The sequence below is a fragment of the Stigmatopora argus genome, chromosome 1 (assembly GCF_051989625.1).
Source record: "Stigmatopora argus isolate UIUO_Sarg chromosome 1, RoL_Sarg_1.0, whole genome shotgun sequence".
NCBI classification, from domain to species: domain Eukaryota; kingdom Metazoa; phylum Chordata; class Actinopteri; order Syngnathiformes; family Syngnathidae; genus Stigmatopora; species Stigmatopora argus.
This window is the reverse complement of record NC_135387.1, coordinates 2,947,167-2,974,355: the sequence shown is the minus strand read 5'-3', so window position 1 is coordinate 2,974,355 and position 27,189 is coordinate 2,947,167. Positions and strand designations below refer to the sequence as shown.

The 27,189-nt window shown below is 42.0% G+C and overlaps 1 protein-coding gene across 2 annotated transcripts; it reads right to left on the bottom strand.

Moving 5' to 3' along the window:
- Nucleotides 1-265: 265 nt before the first annotated feature.
- Nucleotides 266-26,920, bottom strand: hmga1a (high mobility group AT-hook 1a). 2 transcript variants are annotated; one of them, XM_077595167.1, is made up of 5 exons: nt 26,691-26,920; nt 25,819-25,914; nt 24,175-24,255; nt 13,669-13,722; nt 266-1,932 (listed from the first exon to the last, which is right to left on the bottom strand). In XM_077595167.1, the coding sequence occupies exons 2-5, from the start codon at nt 25,897-25,899 to the stop codon at nt 1,855-1,857; spliced, it is 294 nt and encodes a 97-aa protein (XP_077451293.1). In that variant the 5' UTR covers nt 25,900-25,914; nt 26,691-26,920; the 3' UTR covers nt 266-1,854. The 2 variants fall into 2 exon arrangements, with proteins under 2 accessions (XP_077451293.1, XP_077451300.1); XM_077595174.1 differs by lacking the exon at nt 26,691-26,920 and adding an exon at nt 26,469-26,621.
- Between the last annotated feature and the right edge of the window lie 269 nt (nt 26,921-27,189).

Sequence of the window (27,189 nt, the reverse complement as noted above, 5' to 3'; positions counted from 1 at the left end):
TTGAAAATTATTTTCTACTCCCCCTAAATTACTGTTATTGATCATTGTCAAATACATGGATTTAACTGAATTTATCACGAAGACTTCTAATTCATTTGAACTAAGAGGGTTGGAAAGAAGTCATTTTGCCACCACCCAACTCAAATGGACCAATTCAACCCTATAATTTAAACCCAACATCCTACTAAACATGCAAAACAAGTCATTCAATGCATCTCCAACTCATGTCTTTTAGAATAACCAAATAAACATTTAATGGAACACATGACAGAAAATTATCTTTATTGACCATTTCATCTCATACAAATCGTTGGGCACCATAGAAAATATATACATTGTACATTTATATACGGTGTCCTTTAGAAAGAATGATTCCATCCTCAACAGGTTCCAGTATATAAATGAACAGATGTAGATGTCAGTTTTTGATACAAATCAAATTTTGAGAAACAAGCAGGAAATGTCTAATCTCAATGCTTTTTCAGTGCTCAACAAGAAAAAGAAAAACCTGCTGAACTATCACACCCAGTGAACACATTTGTAAAGATGACGTGTCCTTGACTCACTTCACATACACACACGCGCGCACACACACGCAAACACACGAGCGAGTCTGCAAGCTAGATGTGAGCAAGCTGAGGCCTGTTTCAACCAGGTATATAAAAAAACATAATCGAGAAACCCATCCAACATCTGCTAAAATAAACCAACACAAAAGGGTTAAATGCAAAGATACAGTATAGGCTGCTGAATGAGGTACCAAACTCCTCCAGGCATTGTGTTGTCTGTTTGCAGTTTTCCGGGTATATAACTGAGGTTGCAGCAGCTGAGGTGTGTGGAAGGACTTCCAGGTGGACAAAAAACATTTTAGAAATCCAAACACCCATACTTAAAAACGCATATTAAAACAGTAAGGACATGAGAACTACACAAATCAAGAAGTAGGTGGTAGGTGGTATGAGGGGGGGTTAAAATATGCAGCCCTGTGAGATTAGTACCAACTTACATTAGGGTTTTTATGTCGGCAGTTTGACTTTGAGTTAGCTGGGCGAGGGTGCAGGAAAAATGTCTGTAAAAGCTCCCTGAAAGACCGACTACTCTCAACCCGGAACCCTATTGTTTATAAACTGACACCATCTTAACAGAAGCAGCACATGGTTTTAGATGGTATCAAATTAGGAAGTAAAAAAACAACAACAACGATAAACTAGTTGTCTCTCCCGCTACGAGGCCGTTCAAGATGAAACACCTCAAATGTCCTACATGAAGGAACGTTCTACAAGTGAGTGGTAACACAGGGGAGAGGAAATGATGTATATGCAGTACACAACCAGTGATCTATTCTTATCGTTAACACAGAAAATCAACCCCATTGAGCAAACGATGCAAAGGTAAGGTTAAACCACATCACGAAAACACGAGTATTGGTAAAAGTCACCTTTATCCAGTACAAAACAGAAAGTCTACAAGCCCTACCATCTCAGACGCAGGTACAGCATAATCAATAAGTAACATTGAGTAAGGAGAGGGGAAACAAAAAAAGACTACAAACCAGCTCTGTGGAAAAAAGAAAATACACTATCCCCCTAAAAGCCCACCTCTCCTCCTGTATAAAAGACTGGTGAAAATCAAGATATAGAGAAAAGGGCTGTCGTCTGTCATGTGATACTTAGACCTACTCTTCAGGTCCAGCGTTCTATCCAGTGCTGTTGCATGAGAATTGTACTTTGTTGGCCCTTGTTTGAACCAAGAGGCCCTCGGTGGTCATGAAAGTAGCACTGCTCTTGGAAATACAGTCCAGTTATGGTTAACAGTAAGTCAGTAAATGTTGAGTGAGGTAGCATGCGCTTTATATTACTGGTCCTCTTCCTCCTCCTCTTCCTCCTCCTCTTCCTGCTCAGAAGACTCCTGTGAAGGCTTCTCTTCCTTGTCCTAAAATGAGATAAAACAATGTTTTAAGAAATGCCTAAAGCTCAACACTTTTGACTATATTCAGAGGTTCAATGTTATCCTACATTTTGACAAAGCCCTCCGTGACCGGACATTTCGTCGACGGACACCTCGTCGACCGGTGATTTCGTCGACGGACAATTCGTCGCGGGCTAGGGGATAGTGGTTAGGATTAGGGGATAGTGGTTAAGGTTAGTGGTTAGGATTAGGGGATAGTGGTTAAGGTTAGTGGTTAGGATTAGGGGATCGTGGTAAAGGTTAGGGTGTTTATAATTTTGAGAGAGAGATTACCTGGTTGATCGCTTTCAACAATTTATTTACGCAACAAAACAATCGTTCGTGAGGAAGCAACCGTTCGACAAAAACACTCTTCGACTAAATATCCATTCGACATATCGTCCGGCGACATGTCTGTTTGACGAACTGTCCGGGCGACGAAATGTCCGGCCGACGAATTGTCCGTCGACGAAATGTCCAGGCACCAAGCGCTCTGGTATGAACAATACGGGGGGAAGGGTCAGTGACTTGCAGTGGGCTTGGTGAGTCACCAGTCTTTTCGTCTCCCTTCACTCATTCCCAGCTGGTTGTGTTCATTCATAAAAATAAGTGGAGGGTAATTACGGGTCATTGCACCACATGACTGATGTAATCCAGTCGTCAATACGAGAACATCCAGAACTACTTTACTACGGAACCACAATGTCTGGCTAGAGGTGGTGGCATTAGCAATGGTCTGAGAAGCAGTCGACTTTTACTTAGTTACTTCAAACAAAACCTAGAGTGGTTATATTAGTTATTATTCAAAATCGTGATATATCGTGATACTCTGTAGCCCAAAAGGTTATTGTTGTGCTCCCGCCTAGAATGGATATATTAATTTTAAAGGGTGTCATGAATAAATAACCAGCAGGTTGATACCAAAATATTGTTAATTGCCTGGCTGCGCCAGACATTTAATTCATTTTTGATAGGAAGGTCGGATCCGCCCCTATTGGCTGGGTATGCAGTGGTGTCATTGGCAGTGAAACCAATATCGTGAGACAAATAGTATTGAGAGTCTTGCATAGCAAGGTACTGTGATCCTTCACTTCGCGACTTCACTACATTGCAGATTTTTTTCTGGGAAAAAAAAAGTTCCAAAAAAAATGCGAAAATCCATGCGGAAACTCGCAAGCGCAAGCCACTCCCGTCTTCTGCTTGCAACTAGGAAAATGGCGGAAGACAGAGGACTGTCACTCAACTCAGCACTGAGGGGGAAAAATGGCAAGCAGCTGGCGGTGGATGTCGTTTTTATCTGAAAATAGACGTTTCTGAGCGGCCGGGGGCCCCTGTATATACAGAGGTACCTCAACATACGATCGTAATCCGTTCCGAGACTGAGATCGTATGACGAGATTCTCGTAACTCGAGCGGACGGTTGCCATTGAAATGAATGGAAAACAAATTAATTCGTTCCAACTCTCTGAAAAAACACCAAAAACAGGATATTGATTGGAAAAAAAATGTTTTATTTCTTCTAATTCGCCATCTATTAACAAAGTAACACATAACTAGTGGTTTAATAGTAATAAAATGTGTTTAATCTAACTAAAATTGCGCAGATTTCGCCAACGGGAGACAGAGACGTTTGGGGGCGTGGGGGGGTTCGTTTTTTCCCCACGACAACGCACTCGTAAACGGAACAAACAAATTTAAATTAACTTGGATTAATATATACAGACACTCAAACATACGTTTAATGTAACTTTACACAAAACTGAATTCTAATTTTGTTGTAATCTTTTGTTACCTTCGTTTTCCGGGTTGGCAGTTTGCCACGTCTCCACCCTCACATTCGCTATCGATGGGCTGTTTGCTGTTGTAGTACGTATTCCCTTCAAAATATTCCGAAAATGATTCACACAAATGTCCTCACAATAGGATAACCCACGACCACTTGCCAACGAGAAATAGTCTTGTAGTACATTTTAGCGATCGCTCCGCTGCTCATAAAGACCGGCTCGCAACTCCTTCGTTGAAATGGCTCTGGCGCAGCCGCTTTGAACGGCGCCTATGAGAGAGAGTTGCGACCAGAAATATTACAAAGAGGGAATTGCGAGCCAGTGCCGCTGATGTTCTTAGCAGCAGCGAACGAGAAGTAATATAATACTCCTTGTATTAGATAATAAAAATAACAGGAAATGCAACAACTGAGCTTACCCACGTATTGATTGTGGGTAATGAAGTTTCATTCTGAGAAAGAGTGCCATTGCCTATCGACGTTGTGTGCACGAGTATACTTCATTACCCATAAAGCCCTCTTTTTGCCCGCGCATGCGCGTTGTGCGTTTCCTGGTGGATGCGTAGTAGAAACTCGTCTGAATTAATCGTTCAGTGCTCGTAGATATTGTTATACACAAAAGATATGCAGAAAAGGCTTGGTCGCATCACGAAATTTTGATCGCATGACGGGCGAATTATTCGATCGAAATTTCCGTCGTAAGACGAGAATATTGTATGACGAGCGGTTGTGTGACGAGGTACCACTGTACACATTATATTTAGATATTAATACAAAAGTCTTTTGCTATGCTTATAGCTGTATTAATAAATATACACTTTGATAATTGTACTTGTATTTCTGTACAGTGGTACCTTGAGATACAAGCTTAATGCGTTCCGAGACTGAGCTCGTATCTCAATTTAATCCCATCTGAAATCAATGCTTCCCATAGAAATGAACTAAAAACAAATTAATTCGTTCCAACCCTATGAAAAAACACCAAAAACAGGATACAGTGGTACCTCGAGATACGAGCTTAATCCGTTCCGGAACTGAACTCGTATGACGAGATTCTCGTAACTCGAGCGGACGTTTTCCATTGAAATGAATGGAAAACAAATTAATTGGTTCCAGCCCTCTGAAAAAACACCAAAAACAGGATATTGATTGGAAAAAATGTTTTATTTCTTCTAATTCGCCATCTATTAACAAAGTACCACATAACTAGTGGTTTAATAGTAATAAAATGTGTTTAATCTAACTAAAATTGGGCAGATTTCGCCGACGGGAGACAGAGACGTTTGGGGGTGTGGGGTTCGTTTTTTTCCACGACAACGCACTCGTAAACGGAACAAACAAATTTAAATTAACTTGGATTAATATATACAGACACTCAAACATACGTTTAATATAACTTTACACAACTGAATTCTAATTTTGTTGTAATCTTTTGTTACCTTCGTTTTTCGGGTTGGCGGTTTGCCACGCCTACGCCCTCACGTTCGCTATCGATGGACTGTTTGCTGTTGTATTGCCTTCAAAATATTCCCAAAATGATGCACACAAATGTCCTCACAATAGGATAACGCACGACCACTTGCCAACGAGAAATAGTCTTTAAGGAACGATCGTGGGACCTTTCCTAAGAAAGAACAACAGGAAATGACATAGCTGAGCTTCCCACGTATTGATTGTGGGTAATGAAGTTTTATTCTGAGAAAGGTTGCCATTGCCTATGGGTGTTGTCTGCAGGAGTATACTTCATTACCCAGAAAGCCTTCTTTTTGCATGCGCGTTGTGCGTTTCCTGGTCCGAGGAGGAACTCGTTTGAATTAATCGTTCCATGCTCGTAAATATTGTTATACACGAAAGATATGCAAAAAAGACCTGGCTTGGTCGCATCACGAAATTTTGACCGCATAACGGGCGAATTATTCGATCGAAATTTCCCCCGTAAGCCGAGCATTTTGTATGACGAGCGGTCGTATGATGAGGTACCACTGTATTGGATTGGAAAAAATGTTTTACTTCTTCTAATTTACCATATATTGACAAAGTAATAAATAACGAATGGTTTAATAGTAATAAAATGTGTTCAATAGAAGTAAAATTAGACGCATTTCGCGGAGGGGAAAGCAACGGCACACACGGAGGCGGGGGGGAAGTGTTGGGGGGGACTTTATCCACGGCAACGATGCACTCGTGTAAAACACGTTTTATTTCTTCGAATTCGTCATGTATTGACAAAGTAATAAATAACGAGTGGTTTAATAGTAATAAAATGTGTTTAATAGAAGTAAAATTAGACGCATTTCGCGGAGGGGAAAGCAACGACACACACTGAGGCGGGGGAGGTGTTGGGGGGGACTTTATCCACGGCATTCGTAAACGAACAAACATTTAAATTAACTTGGAAAGCCCGCTCAGTGCTTGTAGATATATTTTATACACGAAAGATTTGCAAAAAAGACAGTGCCATGGCCATCTGGCTTGGTTGCATCACGAAAAGATCGCATCTCGGGCAAATTATTCGATCGAAATTTCCGTCGTAAGACGAGAATATTGTATGACGAGGTATGACTGTATTGCAGGGGTCACCAAACTACGGCCCGTCAGCACATTTGGCCCGGCCCTCTGAACAATACGAGAGATGCTATCGGATTTATTTCCTATTTGGAAAAAAAAAAATTCCAGAATTTTTTTTTCCCCCCAAAAAATCCTAGGCCCCGCCCTGTCAAAGAGAGAACGGAATAATGGTGAAAAAGTTAGGTAAGAGAAAAATTGATTCAGAATGCAGGGTATTTAACCTGGAGTGGACAAACGATTATTTTTTTGTTCAATGCAAAGAAAAGGCTGTTTGTCTCATCTGTCAAGAGACGGTGGCGGTATTCAAAGAATACAATCTTCGCCGACACTATGAATCTCGTCACAAAGACAAGTACGATAACTTGCAAGGCCAAATACGAGCAGACAAACTCAAAGCGAAAAAGTGAACTACTATCTCAGCAGAATACATTTGTATGCCAAGCTCAGCTGAACCAGGCATCCGTTCGGGCCAGCTTTCGAGTTGCTAAACTGATAGCAAGCAGCGGTAAGCCTTTCACTGACGGAGAGTTTGTCAAGAAATGTATGGATGCTGTCGCGGAGGAGGTGTGTCCCGAGAAGAAAGATGCATTTAATGCTGTAAGTCTGTCGGCGAGTACAATCACCAGACGCGTTGAAGAAATCGGGAGTAATGTATATATATGCCCAGCTGCAGCAGAACACAAAAGAATTTGACTTTTTTTCATTAGCACTGGATGAAAGCACGGACGTGCAAGACACAGCGCAACTGCTTATTTTTATTCGTGGAGTTAGCGCAAACTTTGAGATATGTGAGGATCTGGCAGCCCTCCAAAGTCTCAAAGGGACTAACTACAACGGGAGAAGATATTTTTGACAAAGTGTGCCAAACCATGGAGAAGTTGGACCTGGACTGGTCAAAGCTAGCTAGCATCACGACTGACAGGGTTCCTAGCATGGTGGGCGAAACTCGCGGTCTAATGGGACGCATGAACGGGGAGTTGGAAAAAAGGGGTCTCACCGCCCCGCTACGAGTGCACTGCCCAATTCACCAGCAAGCACTGTGCAGCAAAGTGTTGACGTGAGAGAGATTCTGCTCTGACAACTGAGCTGAACTTTTATCTGTTAAGATTGTGCATGGCACAACAGAAAGTTAATGTTCCATGGCTTTTTTTTCTATGAGGAACCCAGAGAGAGTTATTTAGTTATTATTTATTTCATAAATAGTGTTATTTATTTCCTGTTTTTTCTGTGAAGAACTCAGAGGGTTATTTAGTTATTATTTATTTCATTAATAGTGTTATTATTTGTTTCCTGACTTTTTTTCTGTAAAGAACCTGGAAAGGGTTATTTGGTTATGTGTGGCTTTCTGCAAAACAATAAAAAAAATTAAGCTCCCCTAAGATCGTCACACTTTTTCTGTTACAAACTGACCCCCATCAGAGAAGGGAAAGGTTATGTGGCCCTCACAGGAAAAAGTTTGAGGACCCCTGCTGTATTGGAAAAACATTTTTATTTGTTCTAATTCGCCATCATAGCAACAAATAACTAGTGGTTATGATGTTTAATAGTACAGTCGTACCTCTACTTACAAAATTAATTGTTTCCAAGACTTTTTTCTTTAAAAAATTCTAACTATTTTAAATTGATTTGATAAAAATAGAAATACAGTGGTACCTCGAGATACGAGCTTAATGCATTCCGGGACTGAGCTCATATGTCGATTTCCTCGTAACTCAAACGAACGTTTCCCATAGAAATGAACTAAAAACAAATGAATTCGTTCCAACCCTCTGAAGAAACACCAAAAACGGGATATTGGACTGGAAAAACATTTGTATTTGTTCATCATAGGCGCCGTTCAAAGCGGCTGCTAGTTGCAGTGGCTCCCTAAACCCTCACTTGTATTCTGTGTTTTTAGGGCTTTTTTAGAGCTTTTTTATCCTTTATTTTTACATTTTATTGTCTCTTAAGATTTTACTTGTTACTTTGCTTTATATATTATATTCCAAACTTTAATGTTTTAAAACTTTACTTTCAAGACTCTACTCCGAGACTCAAGTTGTGCGAGAGGCAGTCTTTGAGCTATTAGTTTAGTTTATCTTTTGGGAATTCTGGACATTATATTTTGACCCACTCAGCCATGCCTCCGCTGTCTTACACAAAGGATCAGCTGTTAGCGCTACGCAACACCTGGATTCCCCTGGACCTGGACCTCCCCGCGGAGTTAAAGAGGAAGAGAAGAGGATGCAGAGCTGGACGAAAATGTCAGGAGAGAAAGCGACGCTTCAGACCCAGCATTCCATCTATTATTATGGGGATCATACAAAGATGGACCGAGGAGACCAGCATGGTACTGAGGGACTGTTTTGAGACCACTGACTGGGAGGTGCTGTGCAATTCACATGGTAATGACATTGACAGCTTGACCCACTGCATCACAGATTATATTAACTTCTGTGTTGAGAACATTGTACCCTCCAAGAAGGTCCGTTGTTTCTCCAACAATAAGCCGTGGGTCACCAGGGATCTAAGGGCCCTCCTGAACAAGAAGAAGAGGGCGTTTAGGTCTGGGGAGAAAGAGAGCCTGAAAATGGTCCAGAAGGAGCTGAAGAGAGAGATAAGGAAGGGTAAGACCATCTACAGGAGGAAGCTGGAGAACCAACTCCAGAGAGGCAACACCAAAGAGGTCTGGAGGAGCTTGAGGACTATTTCGGGCCATGGAGGCAACAGCGAGAGAGACCCGGAGTCTGGCGGCAGGGAGTGGGCCAATGAACTGAATCAGTTCTTTAACAGATTCAGTCCTGCCCCCACTCCCGACCCCCCAGACCAGAAGCAACGCTCCCCCCTCGTTCTCCTCCTCCTCCTCTTCCTCCCCCTCTTCCACCGGTCTCTGCATTACTGTCGATCAGGTGATAAAACAGCTCAAGAAGATCGAGGCAAGGAAGGCTACCGGTCCAGACGGCCTCAGCTCCCGACTACTGAGAGTGTGCGGATCAGCTTGGTATAGTGATTCTGCATATTTTCAACCTCAGCCTCAGTCTGCAGAAGGTCCCCACCTTGTGGAAAACTTCCTGCGTGGTCCCAGTTCCTAAGACTGCGTACCCCAGGGAGCCAAACCACTTCAGGCCGGTAGCATTAACCTCTCACCTGATCAAGACATTGGAGAGAATCATCCTCAATCACCTCAGCCCCCTGATGAATGCAGAGCTGGACCCTCTGCAGTTCGCCTATCGTCCAGGCATTGGTGTGGAAGATGCTACCACCTACCTGATGCACAGGTCTCTTTCACACCTGGAGAACGCGGGAAGCACGCTGAGAATGATGTTTTTTGACCTCTCCAGTGCGTTCAACACCATTCAGCCGGTTCTACTGAGAGGGAAACTGGAAGAGGCTGGAGTAAGGAACCACCTAGCCACATGGATCATCGACTTCCTCACTGACAGACCACAATATGTGAGACTCCAGGACTGTACGTCTGATGTGGTAGCTTGCAGCACGGGGGCCCCACAAGGCACAGTGCTCTCTCCACTCCTCTTCTCCCTCTACACATCGGACTTTAAACATAATACAGACACCTGCCACCTCTAGAAGTTCTCTGACGACACCGCTATTGTTGGACGAGTGACGGACGGGAACGACCTGGAGTACAGGGGAGTCATCACAGCCTTTGTTGACTGGTGTAGGCAAAACCACCTCTACATCAACACCAGTAAGACAAAGGAAATGGTCATAGATTTTCGGAGGAATCCTCAACAGACCACTCAGGTGAACATCCAGGGTACAGACATTGAAATCGTGGAGAATTTTAAGTACCTGGGTGTTCACCTCAACAACAAACTAGACTGGTCCACAAACACAGATGCCTTGTACAAAAGGGGCCATAGCCGCCTCTACCTACTGAGGAGTCTACGGTTCTTTGGAGTGTGCAGGACACTGCTGAGGACTTTCTATGACACTGTGGTGGCATCTACAGTGTTTTATGCAGTGCTTTGTTGGGGATGCGGGAGCACGGAGAGGGACAGGAACAGGCTGAATAAGGTGGTCAGGAGGGCCAGCTCTGTTCTGGGCTGTCCTTTGGACTCTGTGGAGGAAGTGGGAGAGCGGAGGATGCTGACCAGGATGATGTCCATCATGGACAGCACCTCCCACCCCCTGCATGAGTCTGTGGAGTCCCTCCGAAGCTCCTTTAGCAATAGACTGCGGCACCCTCATTGCAGGAAGGAGCGCTTGTGTTAAGACCTACCGTATGCATGCATGTACATTTGTGTATGTATGTATGTATATATGTGCTAAGCAACACGCTTATTTTATTATATATTTATTCATGTATTTATTTCTTGACCTACTTATTACCCATCTATTTATGTCTAAAATGCCTTTCCTATTCCTGCATCCTCACCCTCTTGCCACTGGAACAAAGAAAATTCCCGAATACGGGATGAATAAAGTTATCCAATCCAAATTCCCCATCTATTAACAAAGTAACAAATAACTAGTGGTTTAATATTACTAAAAAGTGTTAAATAGTACTAAAATTATACGGATTTCGCAGGGGGGAGAGAGACAGACAGAGAGGGGGACTTTTTGCACGGCAACGCGCTTGTAACATAACATAAACAAATTTAAATGAACTTGGATTACGATGCAGACACACTAAAAAATAAGTTTAATGAAACCTTACACTAAATTTAATTCTAAATTTGTTTTATATTTTTATACTTTTCTTCTCCCAGTTGGCTCTATTTGCCTCGTCTCCACCCTAACTTTCAGCTGCAGCTAAAAGGAACAGAGGGTTGTTTGCTTTTGTCTTCCCTTCAAAATATTCTGAAAATGATGCACACAAATAAGACAATGCACGACCACTTGCCAACGAGTATACTCATCTCGTATAAGCGATCAAGCTCCGCCATTCTGCACTGACTAACAGGGACACACACACACTGACAAATGCAACGCTCCGTCCGCCCAGTGCTCGTAGAGACATTACACGGGGGAGTTGCGGCGAGAGAGACAGTGCCCATGATGTTCTTATGAGCAGCCTCTCTTATATCAAAATTTGTCTCTTATCTCAAGATAAATATTTGCTCAAAATTTTACTAGTATCTCAATTGGGGCACTTGTATGTCAAGCTGCGAGTTCTCGGACACCGATTGGCCAATTCCTCTGCATTTCTGAAGCCTTCATCATGGCGCCTGAATGCTCTCTATTTGTGCATCAACCAAACCGAAGAAAAGGTGAAAAATGCTAACAATTAATGGAAAAAGTGGCACAGTTGGACATGAAAGCGGGAAATAGCGATCATAGCTGGAAAATACGGACTTAATGAATCTACCGTTCGCTACATTAAAAAAGGAAGAGACTAACATCCATAAAACCGCCTCGATATCATTCTCGAAGGATGCCTAAACGGTCGCAAACACGCTAAATAAGACCATCGTCTGAATGGAAAATGCACTTTCTTTCTGGATCCAAGATTGCAGGTGAATATGCAAATATAATCTGAGGTAAGGCTAAAGCTTTACACGATGTTATGGTGCCTGAAGGTGGTAATGGCGACAAAGACAGCGACGGGCACGATCCCCAGCCTGGTACCTCAAGTCAGACTAGCCCGCGACACCCACGTACAACCTTCGTTTCCAGCAAGGGTTGGTTCGAGAAATTCAAGCGGTGATTCGGCCTTCATAGCGTGAGGTTATATGGAGAGGCCGCCTCTGCAGTGAGGCATTATGTCGAGAATGTGTTCCCTAAAATTATTTAGGAAATCTTCATCATGGATGAAACTGGCCTCTTTTGGAAGAGAATGCTGTCCCGAACATTTCTGTTCAAGGATGAACTAAAGAAGCCAGGGTTCAAGGCTCACATAGATCGATTGACTCCCCTCATGTGTGGGAATGCTGCAGGATTCATGCTCAAGCCTGGCCTTATTTACAAGTCATAGAATCCTCGAGCATTAAAAAAAAGGTCAAAAGCTTGCTGGGAGTGTACAGTGTCATTCATCATATTCAACTCATTGTACTGCACAGGTCTTTTCATCTCCATATCAAAATCAATAACATAACATGTTGTAACATGAATGCCTCTATCTCTCTCATGTGTGGGGCTCTTAATGAAAAGAAAAGAAAACCAACAGAATCCACTCTTGCTACTAAGACTCAGCACTGAATGAAAAAAAAAATAAGTTCATAAAAATGTGAAAATCCACACTGAAACTCGTAACCAGAGGCCACTTGAGCTACTAAGACTCAGCACAGAAGGAATTATTATTATTTTTAATAGATAGGGGTGACCCTACTCCACGGATTTTCACTTTTCCCCCATTAACCACGATAATCGAGGTATTACTTTATTTCTGTTTGAACTACAAGAGTCCAACTTCAATGTTTGATCTTGTTTGGGAGGGTGTGATGTACCTTAAACTTCTTTTACTATCTAGTCCAGGGGTCGGCACCCCGCGGCTCTTTCATCCTTATACTGCGGCTCTGAGTGGCTTGGGAAAATAAATTACAAAAAAAAACTAAGCTATTAGGTTTGGGTTGTTATTTAATTTTCTCCCCTGTGTGCGAATGTTACCCTTGTGTTTGTCCCTCCTCGCTTGCCTTTGCCTCGTTTCCAGCTGCGCATCATTGATAATTATTTCCGGTCTTGTCTATTTAAACCTCACGGGTTGTTTGTTATTTGTCGGACTGTCTGATTTAAGCTACGTTGTTTCCACGTCTCCTCGTTACATATTCTAAATTGGATTATTGTGATCTTGACACATTAGAATAAATATATTTTATTGTTTTTCGTCGCTCAAAATAAACGCCATACTTGCAAAAGCCGGTATACCCGCCAAAATGCTGCCCTTTTGTCGCGACTTTCAACTGCAGCAAGGCCAAGTATGGAGAAATTTAAGAAAAGCAAAATATCAGAAGAAAATAGAACATTCAAAGATGCCTGGGCAGATTCATTTGCATTTACCTCTGATGAGTGGCTTACCAGTATTCCTAATTTGTGGAGAAAAACTGTCTAACAATAAACATTAATAAACACGGATAGGTGTACGGCTGGGGAGAACCCCGAAGCATGAAAGGGAAGTTGTTGTTGTTGTTTTTTTATATTTTAGTATTTGCGGCTCCCAGGGTTTTCTTTTCCGTGGAAACGGGATCAAATGGCTCTTTCGGTGTTGAAGGTTGCTGACCCCTTATCTAGTCTGAGAATTCCAAAATTAAATGTCAATGGTTCAACCCTATAATAAATCATAGATTTTTAAAAAGCAGGTTCAAATACCACTTCAAAGTCAAAATTCTTGATGAGCCAATAGTGACTTGAAGTGTTTTGGAATGTGCTCTGTGTGCCAGAAAATGTGTCCTGAAATCACCCTAATTTTATTAGGACGGACAGATTTTTACCTCCTTCTTGGGTCTTCCTCTGCGTTTTGCTCCAGGAGCAGGTTCTGCCTTTGCCTTGAAATGGAAAAAAAAGTGTGAGTATCCATGCGCCATGTTTATTTTGTGGCATCGCACTAAAATGATCAGACCTATGTTCAAGTTAAAAAAATGGAAAATTAAATGCCATGACAAGAAAATGTTTTCAAGAAAAAAATGCTTCCAACAGTATTGACACAGTCTAAATCTTGGAAGTTACAAACTTATGCTCAACATCGGTGGTCCCCAACCACCAGTCAGTACTGGTCCAGGGGTTACATGAGAAAATAAATATTTCCGTTTGAAGCCTAGCGCACAAGAAGCACCATTGATTCCTCGCAATGGCAATCAGGACCCCAATGGCACACTCCGCCTGACGGTTGCTAAATCAGAAACCCAGTTTCGAGACCAATCACTCGTTAAATACAATCACCAAATTTTCGGGATGTACAAATTCACTTCTCATGCGCTATTCATACAACATATATGGCTCTGCACCGAGTACAATTAAGAAAGTATTTTACTTTTCGTAGAATTGTCAAGAGCGCTTGGTATGCGATAAATAGCACCATTGGCTTTCGTGAGACATCAGCATTTTGTGCATGCTGGGGACAAAGGCCTTTTCAGACGAGCATAAGCAGAGCCCATTAACCCATTCATTGTGTATGTGGGAGCGTCCGCACCATAAATCCACTTGTTTGAGGTTTCCCCTAGCTTTAGGACTCTCAAAATATTGTCCTCACACTTCCATGTTCTTGCCGAAACTAGTAAAGCCCTTTGCACAGCTCTGATAATCCTGTACTCCTTGAAATAAGGAATGTGATTACATTCTTGTGCAATACACCCACCCTAATCAATGATACATGTCTTGACTTTTGGGGGGGGGGGGGAAGTTGGAGATGACTGTTGTGTAGGAATGATATGTACTGAAAGTCTGTGCCAATGTTGGTCAGTGACAAGACATAAAAGCACAATGATGTTGGACAATTTATCCAAATAGTCCGGGAAAATGTTTCCCCCAAAATAAAAACGGAATATTCTGTATGCCATCAAAAACCAAAGCTTTCTACTTTTGAATGGAATGAGAAGTATAATCAATCACAGTGGGCTTACAAGTAAGGTCCCCCTAACCACCTTAGCCTACCAAATATATTACCTCAGTGCTGAAGCATGTCACCATATTTCCTACTTAATGCTCTTGCGCAAGCTAGTAAGTAGCTAGCTGTAAAAGGACGTGGAAGCAAAATGCTCACAAAGCAGAATTTCAGGTACTAAAAATACAAACTTATCGCAGACTAGACCTGTATTCTGCACCACGAAGGCATATATTTTTCATTATTGCACAAAGAACCCACGGATATCGGAGTCATCTTCGGCGCAAATGTGGAGAGGTTAATCTGCGTTTGTAAGCACAGGTCCGCCTCAAAAATTTTTTCAATTAATTGTTAACAGGGGGGGGGGTCCCGTGCCGAGTCATTAGCACGTCAGCCCCAAAGTTCTTGTTTCGTAACTTGGATTGTTCATGAATAGAGGTTGCTGCATTTTATATGGAAATTCTCTAATTTGTTTCACAGTCTGCAAAAAAAAACAAAATCCCAATTTTGTATGAAAGATGAGAGAAACACGAAAATTAGAAAATACATTAATAATGTATTAAAATGAATAATAAGCATGAAAACAACAATTTTATTTGTGCGGGTGCAAAAGTGTAAGGAGGAAATTAACATTAGGCAACAGAGAAATCACATCTAACACATGCATATCTAAACAAATTCAAATTATGAATTCAAAACAACTTAGCATTAAATAGTACTTTAAATATTAGTCATGGATGGATAACAAGGCCTGGTACTTCATTTCATTCACACCAGCAAGTTAAAATAAAGAACAAAATTGCTAGGACCACAATCCCAAAAAAACAGAGTTGTTGTTGGGAGTCAGCCAATGAGCAGCCAGCAGAGTGTAGGGAGACGCAATGTGACTGCGATAATTTCAAAATAAAATTAAAAAATTGACATTGTGGGGAATTTCGTAACTTGGATCTTGTTTTTGTATATTAGAACAGTAATTTGCATATCAAAGGGTTGAAATGTTCGTATGTAGAAGCATTAGTAAGCAAAGATAACACTCTTCTCTTCTCATTTTCTGAACTGCTTTATCCTCATTAGGGTCGCAGGGGGTGTTACAGCCTATCCCAGCTGTCTCCGGGCCACAGGCACGGGACACCCTGAATCGGTGGCCAGCCGATCACAGGGCACAAGTTGACAGACAACCATGCACGCTCACACCCATACCTAGGGGCAATTTAGAGTGTCCAATTGGCCTACCATGCATGTTTTTGGGATGTGAGAGGAAACCCACTCAGAACATGCAAAGTCCACACGGAATGACATGACCTGGATTTGAACACAGGACCCCAGAGCTGTGAGGCCGACGTGCTAACCACGTGTGCAACCGGGCCGCCCAAAGATAGCACTGTACAGTGGTACCTCGACACACGAGCAATTTGAGATACGAGTACAATTTTGAGCAAATAATTATCTTGAGATACGAGAAAAAATTTGAGCAAAATTTTGACATACGATCAGACAGCGGACGCGAGAGGCTGCTCATAAGAACATCATGGGCACTGTCTCTCTCCCCGCAACTCCCTCATGTAATGTCTGTACGTTGGCGTGGGTTGCATTTTTTCCGTTAGTCAGTGCGAATGGCGTATATACTACTTCTCGTTGGCAAGTGGTTGTGCGTTATCCTATTGTGAGGACATTTGTGTGCATCATTTTGGGAATATTTTGAAGGGAATACAAAAGCAAACAACCCTCGATAGGTTGCATCTGAAAGTCAGGGTGGAGGCGGGGCAAATAGAGCCAACCCGGGAGAAGAAAGGTATCACAATTTAAAGCAAAATTAGAATTAAGTTTAGTGTACGGTTAGATTAAACTTATTTTTGAGTGTGTCTGCATCGTAATCCAAGTTCATTTAAATTTGTTCACGTTATGTTACGAGCGCGTTGCCGTGCAAAAAGTCCCCCTCCCTCTGTCCCGTGACCGGACGATCCGCCGAAAGACGTTTCGCCGACGGACGTTTGGCCGACGGGCAGTTCGCCGAACCGACGTTTCGCCGAAACGGGATTCGCGCGCTCGCCCCGCCCCCGGATCGTGTGTGTACATGTTTTTCAACCTCGGCCCGCGGGCCATATACGGCCCGTTACAGATAACATTCATTTAGGAATAACAAGGGCATGCACTGCCCCCCGCTGGACATATTTCTAAATACAAGTATGTACTACAATGTGCTGCCAATTTTTTATATTTTTTATTTTATCCTTGCGTTTAAAGTAGTAGCCATTTGGAGATCACGCAGAACAGTATGTGACAGAAGAAATAGAGAAAATAAAGTAGTAGTAACAGTAAGTACTACTGTAATGAAATTGTAAATCCAGAAATCCTACTCCAGAAAATTTACACCAGCATAGAAAATGTTGAGATTAATCTTTGAATTAAGGTTCTCAGCAAATCATTTTGAAGATATATTTCCTAAAATAATGGGAAATTATTTAAAATCAAACTAGAAGTAGAAGTGTGTTCCATGACATTTTCAGGTATTGTTCTCTAAGCCCTCTAGTCTGTCCAGGGCACTTAGAATTTCACACAAGTCTTCTAGTGTTGTTTTTTCCTCAGTGTCAGACATCAATCCCCAGCTTTGATAAATTGCATTGTGTGTCCAAATTGCTACTATTTTAAACGCAAGGATAAAATAAAAAATATAAGAAATTGGCAGCACATTGTAGTACGTACTTGTATTTAGAAATATGTCCAGCGGGGGGCAGTACATGCCATTGTTATTCCCAAATGAATGTTATCTGTAACGGGCCATGTATGGCCCACGGGCCGAGGTTGAAAAACATGTACACACGATCCGGGGGCGGGGCGAGCGCGCGTATCCCGTTTTGGCGAAACGTCCGTTCGGCGAACTGTCTGTCGGCCAAATGTCCGTCAGCCAAACATCTTTCGGCGAATCGTCCAAGTACCCCTCTGTCCCCCTGCGAAATCCGTATAATTCTAGTACTATTAAACACATTTTAGTAATATTAAACCACAAGTTATTTGTTACTTTGTTAATAGATGGCGAATTAGAACAAATAAAAATGTTTTTCCAATCCAATATCCCGTTTTGGGTGTTTTTTCCAGAGGTTTGGAAAACACTCATTTGTTTTTAGATCATTTCTATGGGAAACGTTCGTTCGAGTTACAAGGAAATCGACATACGAGCTCAGTCCCGGAACGCATTAAGCTTGTATCACGACGTACCACTGTATTTCTATTTTTATCAAATCAATTTAAAATAGTTACAATTTTTTTTTATTTCTTCTGTCTCTGCTGGTGAAAGAAATCCTAGAGGAAAGACTGCCTTTGCCATTATTTGTGTAAACCTCTTCCAAAATGTAAATCATATAAATTCCTCTGTGAGCCCCTGTACTAATGGAACCCCTTTTTTTACGGCAAGAGATAATTCATTGAACACATTATGGTGCCTTTTGCATTGAACCGCCTGCAGATGGCAGGCCTCCCTCTACGTAGAAAGATGAACACAGGGCACTGGGTTCATTGGCTATTATCTGGAAGGCCAAGAGGAACTATACAGACTTCGGGCACTCTAGTTCGCTGGCCACCTGGCCCACGGCTCACAGACTTCTGGTGGAAATGAGCAGATGCATAAACCCATGGCCTACAGCCTTAACCAAATGGCCTTAGTCGCTAAACCCATATCACAAACTTGTGTAAAATATAAATATTTGCCTTATCCCTCACATGTAAGGTAGCAGTGAGGACAATGCGCATGTGGGGTTCAGAGTGAGGGAGAAAATCAGTTGTTGCTATGGAGACAACAGGCTGGGAAGAACTAGGACTGTGCGTTGGGTGGTGTTTGCTGGTAGTGTGGAAACAGCATAAATGTCTGCACCCATGTCACCTTGCGCATGACATGCTGCTAAGAACAATAACTACACTGAGCATCACTATGTAGTTGCACTATGCTATTTTTGACAGGAACTGTAGGACATCAATGATAGAAGCCATGGAATACCAAGGAAATTGCATTCATCAGGGTTTGGCAGGTGCTATTATGTTGTGTTATAACCATGTGGTTAGGCCACTTGGGCGGGCCATTTTGGGCGAGAGAAAAAGGCATTGGATGCCCGGATCAAATTTGTACTAGTTTTAGGCCAGTCGTGATGACCAATTTAAGAGCGAAATATATTGTCTCGTAAATTAATGCTGATATGCGATAATCTTGTTTTTTTTTTAAATTCAACCACTAATGTGGCAGTATATTCTAATAAAGCACTCATTCAGAGGCAGAGCTGCCAACCTCCGCCAACGCCATTTCAGGAGTGAATGCAATTCACGCAAAATCAATATGCGATGAAGTCGCACAAGACGAATCATTCGTCAGAACTTGTAACTCAGATGATTCACAATGCACTTGTGTTACCGAATTCTTCCAATTTAGCAGTTGAATCAAGATCGCGGAAACTGTAGCGATGGTGTAAATTTTGAGGCAGTTAAATGGGAAATTTGGTACTTTTCCGAAATAGTTGCTTCAAAAAAAATGTAAGTGACAATTTTTGGGGATTTCCGGAGTTTAGGGAGGTTGTCCGGAGTCCCGGAGTTTGCCTTGCATTTCCGGGTAAACTCCTGAAATTCCGGAATAGTTGGCAGCTCTGCAGATGCAATAAATGGTAACTCATCTCATTTTCTGAACCGCTCTATCCTCATTAGGGTCGCACGGGGTGCTGGAGCCTATCCCAGCTGACTCTGGGCCAGAGGCGGGGGACACCCTGAATCGGTGGCCAGCCGATCGCAGGGCACAGGGAGACGGACAACCATGCACACACACCTCCTCCCATCAGCTGTCAGGCTCTTTAACAAAACAAATGGCTGAGTGTTAAGACCTACCGTCAATGTTCCCTCTAAGCTGTGCGCATTTGCGCACTACTCTCGTGCTCTCTGCGCAAGCAAACATATACGGCGCACAAAATAAAATCCAACCTGAATTGACAAAAATGAACACATTACAATTTTTTCTGCGCCTTTTTTCAAAGCAACTCAGAGAGTGACAGCCTATCACTGACAAACGACAAGAAACGGTAATTTCAGATAAAACTATGACTAACACTGTCTAGCCAATGATATGAGTAGGTTCACATCCCATGTGTTTTCTTTCACGGCATGAGTAAATGTTAATGACATTAATTGGCTGCGTTATTTACACATTTTGCCTGTATTGCAGGTTAGCATATAGCTAACAGCTCGTCCGAGCTGCTGTCAAGCCTTTATCACGGCGAAACGACCGGGCTGCGGCAGAGCCACTCAACAAGGCAAAGTAAAAAAAAAAGAAATCCGGTTCTTTTAAGGCTGTCGGAGTGTGTGCACATAAGGAACAAACGGTGAAATTGGGTAAGAAAGGTCTCCTCTTCAAAACACGCAGCGAAGCTAAAGTTGTTAGCGAGTTTTCCGATGGAAAAATATTGCATATAGATGCAAGTTTAACTATCAAGTGACATATTGAGCAGAAAAGTCATTTGAACGAGAAGTGAGAAGGACAGACGTGAAAAATATGGTAAAATTTAAGTCAGATTTGTGGATATTCTAGTGACATTTATTAACATGTTTTATTCATAGATTTTAATCATTAAATTTTATTATGACTAGATCATTTATGGGTGGTAGACATGCACCAGCTTGTGGCAGGTGTGATACTGGTGTGTGCCCATAGCGAGCAATGATGATGTTGCTCACACTGGTACTCAGTGAGGTTGTCTTTCTGCCCAAACAAACGAAAAATTAGAGGGAACATTGCCTACCGTATGTATACATGTACATCTATGTGTATGTATATGTATATATATTTTTTTTTTCAGCAACACGCTTATTTATTTATATATTCATGTATTTATTAGCTTACTTATTACCTATCTATTTGTCTAAAATTCCTTTCCTGTAACTGCATTCTCACCCTCTTGCTACTGTGACGATGAAATTTCCCGAATACGGGATGAATAAAGTTATCCAATCCAACACATACCTAGGAGCAATTTAGAGTGTCCAATAAACCTACCATGCATGTTTTTGGAATGTGGGGGGAAACTGTGGTACTCGGAGGAAACCCACGCAGGCCCGGGGAGAACTCCACACTTAGGAATGCCTCTAGGTGCGAAATTTCCAGGTTACAAAAGCTTTTTATATGCATAGGAGTGCCTCGAAATAAGAAAAATTCCCAAGTTACGGAAACCCCCCAAAAGTACATGCATACCTTCTCCGTCATTTTATTTTGAAATAATTGCCGCGGATGCATTGATTCTCGCTTTAAAAGCTCACTCCACCGTATACTGGGCTCTCATTGGCTGTCTCACAACAACCGTCCATTTTCTTTAACCTATTGTCTGCTTAAACTTATTCATGCTTGGGGAAGCTGTAGCCGACTGCCTCGACCTGAACGGCAGCCTTCGGGTGGGTTAAATTGTGCTGCGGGGGCAGGCGATGGGCCGTGTTGTCAGTAATAAGGATGTTGACGAGTTAATTGGTTGATGTGCACCAAAACAGACGCATAACTAAATGCAACGCTCGGCAATACACGAGAAATTCAACGGGGAGGCAGCCACCATTGCAACTGAACAAATCAGAAAAAAACGGGGGAGAAACTAACTTTCCGACTTCATGGAAAAAACATCCTGAAAACGTGTTTATTAGTCGTGCCCATATACAGTTGTGGTCAAAAGTTTACATACACTTGTGAAGAACATAATGTCATGGCTCTCCTGAGTTTCCAGTCATTTCTACAATTCTGATTTTTCTCTGATAGAGTGATTGGAACAGATACTACTTTGTCACAAAAAACATTCATGAAGTTTGGTTCTTTTATGACTTTATTATGGGTGAACAGAAAAAAGTGATCAAATCTGCTGGGTCAAAAATATACATACAGCAGCCCTAACCCTAACCCTTTCTTCACTATCCCATTTACTCTCTGTAAAGCACCAGTTCCATTGGCAGCAAAACAGCTCCACGGCATAATACAACCACCAGTGTGCTTGACGGTAGGCATGGTGTACTTGGGGTTAAAGACCTCACCTTTTCTCCACCAAACATATTGCTGGGCATTGTGGCCAAACAGCTGCATTTTTATTTCGTCTGACCACAGAACTTTCCTCCAGAAGGTCTTATCTTTGTCCATGTGATCATCAGCAGACTTCAGTCGAGCCTTAAGGTGCCGCTTTTGGAGCAAAGGCTTCCTTCTTGCACGGCAGCCTCTGTCCATGGAGATGCAAAACACGCTTGACTGTGGACACTGACACCCGTGTTCCAGCAGCTTCTAATTCTTGGCAGATCTGCTTTTTGGTGATTCTCGGTTTAATCTTCACCCCCCTGACCAATTTTCTCTCAGCAGCAGGTGATAGCTTGCGTTTTCTTCCTGATCGTGGCAGTGACAAAACAGTGCCATGCACTTTATACTTACAAACAATTGTTTGCGCTGTTGATCTTGGGACCTGCAGCTGCTTTGAAATGGCTCCAAGTGACATTCCTGACTTGCTCAGGTCAAGGATTCGCTTTTTCAGATCCACGCTGAGCTCCTTTGACTTTCCCATTGTAGCGTTTGTGGGCGTTTGCATCCAATGAGCCCTATTTAAATGGCCTCAGAGAAGTCACCAGCTGTAGTCAGTCATAATCACTCAAGAAGTTAAGAGGCCATGCTATGAAGCTCATTTCACTGACAACTTTCTAAGTCACATAAATTGCTAATTCATGTTGCTGTATGTATATTTTTGACCCAGCAGATTTGATCACTTTTTCTGTTGACCCATAATTAAGTCCTAAAATAACCAAACTTCATGAATGTTTTTTGTGACAAAGAAGTATCTGTTCCAATCACTCTATCAGAGAAAAATCAGAGTTGTAGAAATAACTGGAAACTCAAGAGCCATGACATGACATTATGTTCTTCACAAGTGTATGTAAAATGTTGACCACAACTGTATGTATGGTATGGTGTGTATATATACTTGTTATTCATTTTGTGACATTAATAAATAAATGTATGATAATTGTCTCTAATTGCTGTGTTTATCACATCTTTCTTACAAAATTGGGACATGTTGACCAATTTTAAAGGGTTTGGTTGGTAGATGTGTGAGGACCGTGGAACGAATTTACATATAAAACACACCTACTTACGAATTTCTCAATTTACGAAAAAAGTTCTAGAACCAATTCATTTCGTAAGTAGAGGTATGACTGTACAGACGCTCCCCTACTTACGAACATTCAACTTACGAACAACGGTACATACGAACATGTCTGCAAATTGCGTTTAAGTCCAAAAATGTTCGCAAGTCCAATTTTGTATTTCGCGTCTTTTTCGGAGTAGTACTTCTTTCCGCCGCTAATACCGACGCCTGGCGCTGTGAGAGCTCAGCTCACCCAGCATCTACCTTCTTCGTTGCAATGCGGAAGTGCGTGAATGTATCTCCAGTGTGCAAAGAACCTTTTTCATTTGTATCATTAAATATCTCATGCATCCAATATTGAATATGGTTGGTAAAAAGCTAAAGGCTTCTATTGAGGGAGTTGCAAGGAAGAGGCAAGCCATTTCATTTGAAACGAGTGGCAATAATAACGAAGCTTGATGCGCGTCAGAAAGTGGTGAGCGTTGCACATTCAGTACCATTTATAAACAGAAAGATCGAGCAGCAGGACCCAAATATTGAACGTTGCACAAAGTTTGCAAATCAATTGAATGATGCCATACAGTGCTACTGCATCATTTATGATGAAAAAAAGAAGAAAACTGTGCAATCGTCATTAGGTCGCTTCTTTTGGCCAGTTTCTAATACATAAATCTATCTCTCTCTCTACAGTACTGTACATATTCTCTCCATTTTATTAAATGTTTTTTTTTTCAGTACAAACCAATGCGTGTTACTTATACAAGCCTTAAACATACAAATGCACTTATATAAACCTTCAATATACTTATATAGGCCTTAAACATAAATTATAATACAAAATATAGCACTAAATCAACTTACAAACAAATTCAACTTATGAACAATCGCTCGGAACCAATTGCGTTCGTAAGTTGAGGAGTGTCTGTATTTGACGTTAAATATTGAATAAATGTTCAATAATTAGTAACTATGACTAAAATAGAACCGTTTCAACCATTATCGGCCTATCGGCTAAACAGGATTTCTACTAAAGGTCGTGACCCATTTTAAATTTTTCCTGGTTATGCAGAAATATAAAGTGGTAAAAGGGTGCCATTTTATCTAAAACAGGACATTGTAATTTGGCTGGATTTTATTGACCTGCATGGAATTTTTTGTGTTTGGGCTGGAGATTGTCTTTCTGATCCAGTAACCTCAGTTATGACTTATCCCAATCATTGCATTCCAGTTATTTGACACGATGAACTCAGACATCATGGACTTACTTTGGCCTTGGTGGTGGTTTTGTTTTTGCTGCCCTTGGGCCGCCCTCTCGGCTTCTTTGCAGTCGGGGATTCGCTGGGCTCCTTAGAATCAAGACACTGATGTTAGCAAAAAATCTGAAAACTACAATGTGTTTTTTAACATTCTGCTCATGATTGCAATGTAAAGTAAATACAGTGGTACCTCTACATACGAGCAGCTCTACCTATGAGATGCTTGAGATAAGAGGAAAATTTCAAGCAGATAATTCGCTCTAGATACGAGAAAAATTTCGAGATGCGAGAAAGCCAGGTGGCCATGACATGAGAGGCTGTTTATCATTGTAGCACACTCTTTTTTTGCCGCATCTCTTTCGTGTTTAACAGATATCTACGAGCACTGAACGATTTCTTCACACGGGTTTCTACTACACATGGACCAGAAAACGCACAACGCGCATGCGCGGGCAAAAAGAGGGCTTTCTGGGTAATGAAGTATACTCGTGCACACAACACCAATAGCCAATGGCGCCCTTTCTCAGAATAAAACTTCATTACCCACAATCAATACGTGGGTAGGCTGAGCTGTTGTACTTTTTCCTTCCTTAGCCTGTTAGCTCCCACGATCGCTCATTCAAGACTACTTCTCGTTGGCAAGTGGTCGTGCGTTATCCTATTGTGACGACATTTGTGTACATCATTTTCGGAATATTTTGAAGGGAATACAACAGCAAACAGCCCATCGATAGCGAACGTGAGGGTGGAGGTGTGGCAGACAGCTAACCCGGCCAGGAGAAGGTAAAAAAAAAAACATTAAAACAAAATTAGAATTCAGTTTTGTGTAAAGTTACATTAAACTTGTGTGAGTGTGTCTGTATATATTAATCCAAGTTAATTTAAATTTGTTTGTCGTTTAGCTCGTATCTCAAGGTGCCACTGTACAATAGAATACAGAGACCTATAATTTTACTACACTGTGAGCCGGCGCCATAAAAAAAGAAATTGCGCGAGCAATAAATTAATAAATACACTTTGGCCAATTACACTACAGTGCTGACCCACATTGGTGGATTTCTTGTTTCTTATTCACTGTTGCGGCCCATAGCCACCAAAGCAATTCGGCAAACAGCAGAATGGCATGTCTGCTGGTGCAATAGGAGCAGAGGTGGGTCTGAGTGGGTTAAAACTGATTTAGGGGTGTTAAGTTACAAGTTCCAGGCAAACACAGGAAGTTTGTTGATGGGGGTTTCTACACCTCGCATTCATTAATCATGGCTGAAGCATGCAAGTAATTTGGGCTTCTTTCTGTGGAATTGATGATGATGATAGATGTCAGGTAATTTGGGTATTTTATCCATCTGATGTGAATTTAAGGAAATTTGTCACTAGTAGCTATCCCAGCCATTAGAACTAGGAGGGGTTGGCAGCTATGAATGGTCATTCGTTGGCAACCTTCCCAATTCCAAAGGTTTGGATGTCTAACTCTGTCAGCGGGAGCCAATGTATCAATAGTATTATGTATTATGTTATAATGAGTTATCTTACAGCAATACATTAAAAGACTGGAATGTCGCATTGCAATGTTTGAAAGGACGGCACTCCCAAAACTGGTGAGTCATGCACAGTTGACATTGAAAAAAGTGCACCTGAAGGATTTTTATCTTTTACCTGAGGAAGCTTGCGGGGTCTTCCACGACCCCTCTTCTCTGTCTCCTTCTCCTTAGACGACACTGTCCCTTTGTCGCTCATGATTACTTCTCACACCTAGGAAATAAAACCACACCTGGTCAAAGCTCCTTGAAAGGCAACGCGCTGGGTTCACTTACATGGGGGATGGGTAGTGGGTGGAGGGTGGGGGGTGGGGGGTAGGTGCAGGGGCAAAAAAGGCGCAAAGCCACAACGCCTCTAGTTCTGAAACCCAGGGTTCCCTGCGGCTCTATTTCGGGCTCACGTGCACGCTAATGCGCACGGATCTCAGTCTAACCGGCTTGAATGGTGCAGCCAGGAGCAGCAGGCCGCACGGTGCGTTCACATACCAAAGTCATCCTGTGCATACAGTATATGCACCCCACTGGGCACATACATAAACCAAATAGAGCTTTATCTACACTTTATTACAACGTGCCATTCTTAAACGCCTGGAAAAATATCAAAAATCACATTCAAAAATGCGACCTAGCTAACGAGGCGCGCTTCGTGTTTAGCGGCGGGCAAACATCAACAATAGGCGGCTTCTCATTGAAAACATATCGCCTCCTCTCACTGGGGCTCGAGCTATACTCCTTAAATTCTCGTTCGGGTGCAAAATGTGCACTCACCTGTTTAAACCCCAGCCCAAATTCCAAAACGAAATATGCCCCTTAAAACTATGCGCTTATACCCGGTTAAAGAGCCATGTACCGACCTACAAAGCGCCGTGGTGAGTCGACACACAAGTACGCAGCCCGCCCCTTTAAATCCGAGCAAAGCATTATAAGCAACTGCATTCAGGAAGGTGCTGTTTTTGTTGCATTTTTGAAGATAGGACGTGCTTTTCTCACCAGTAGAATACGCGGTTTAATCCAACGTAGTCCAAGTAGAATGTGCGTCTCCTCTCCTGCAGATAAAGGGGGGGAAAGGCGCCAGTCAGGAGGATTTTGGGGTAATATAAAGAGCCGCCCTCATGGGAGCAGGAGGACTATAGGGCGGAGATATGATAAATGGGCCACCAACGGCACTCGATGGGCTCAACCCCCATTGACCCCCCTTCTCCCTCAGCTTGCCAGTCTTCGACTAAAATGGATGCGTACAACTTGCGCCACGCATGCGAACTACAGGGAACAATGTCTCTACGTAGTAAATGGTACAAATGAGTGGAGGGTTAAAAAATGTGCTAGTGCCATTCCAAAATGAGTGGGCATTTATTGTCCCACATTTCTAATTTTAAATGACCCACATACAAAATAATCATGCAGTTTCTGAGTACATGTACTTGTTATTTACCATTTACCAAATAAAGTAAAAGAATGCTTGAAAATATTTTTCTAAATGAAAAATAAG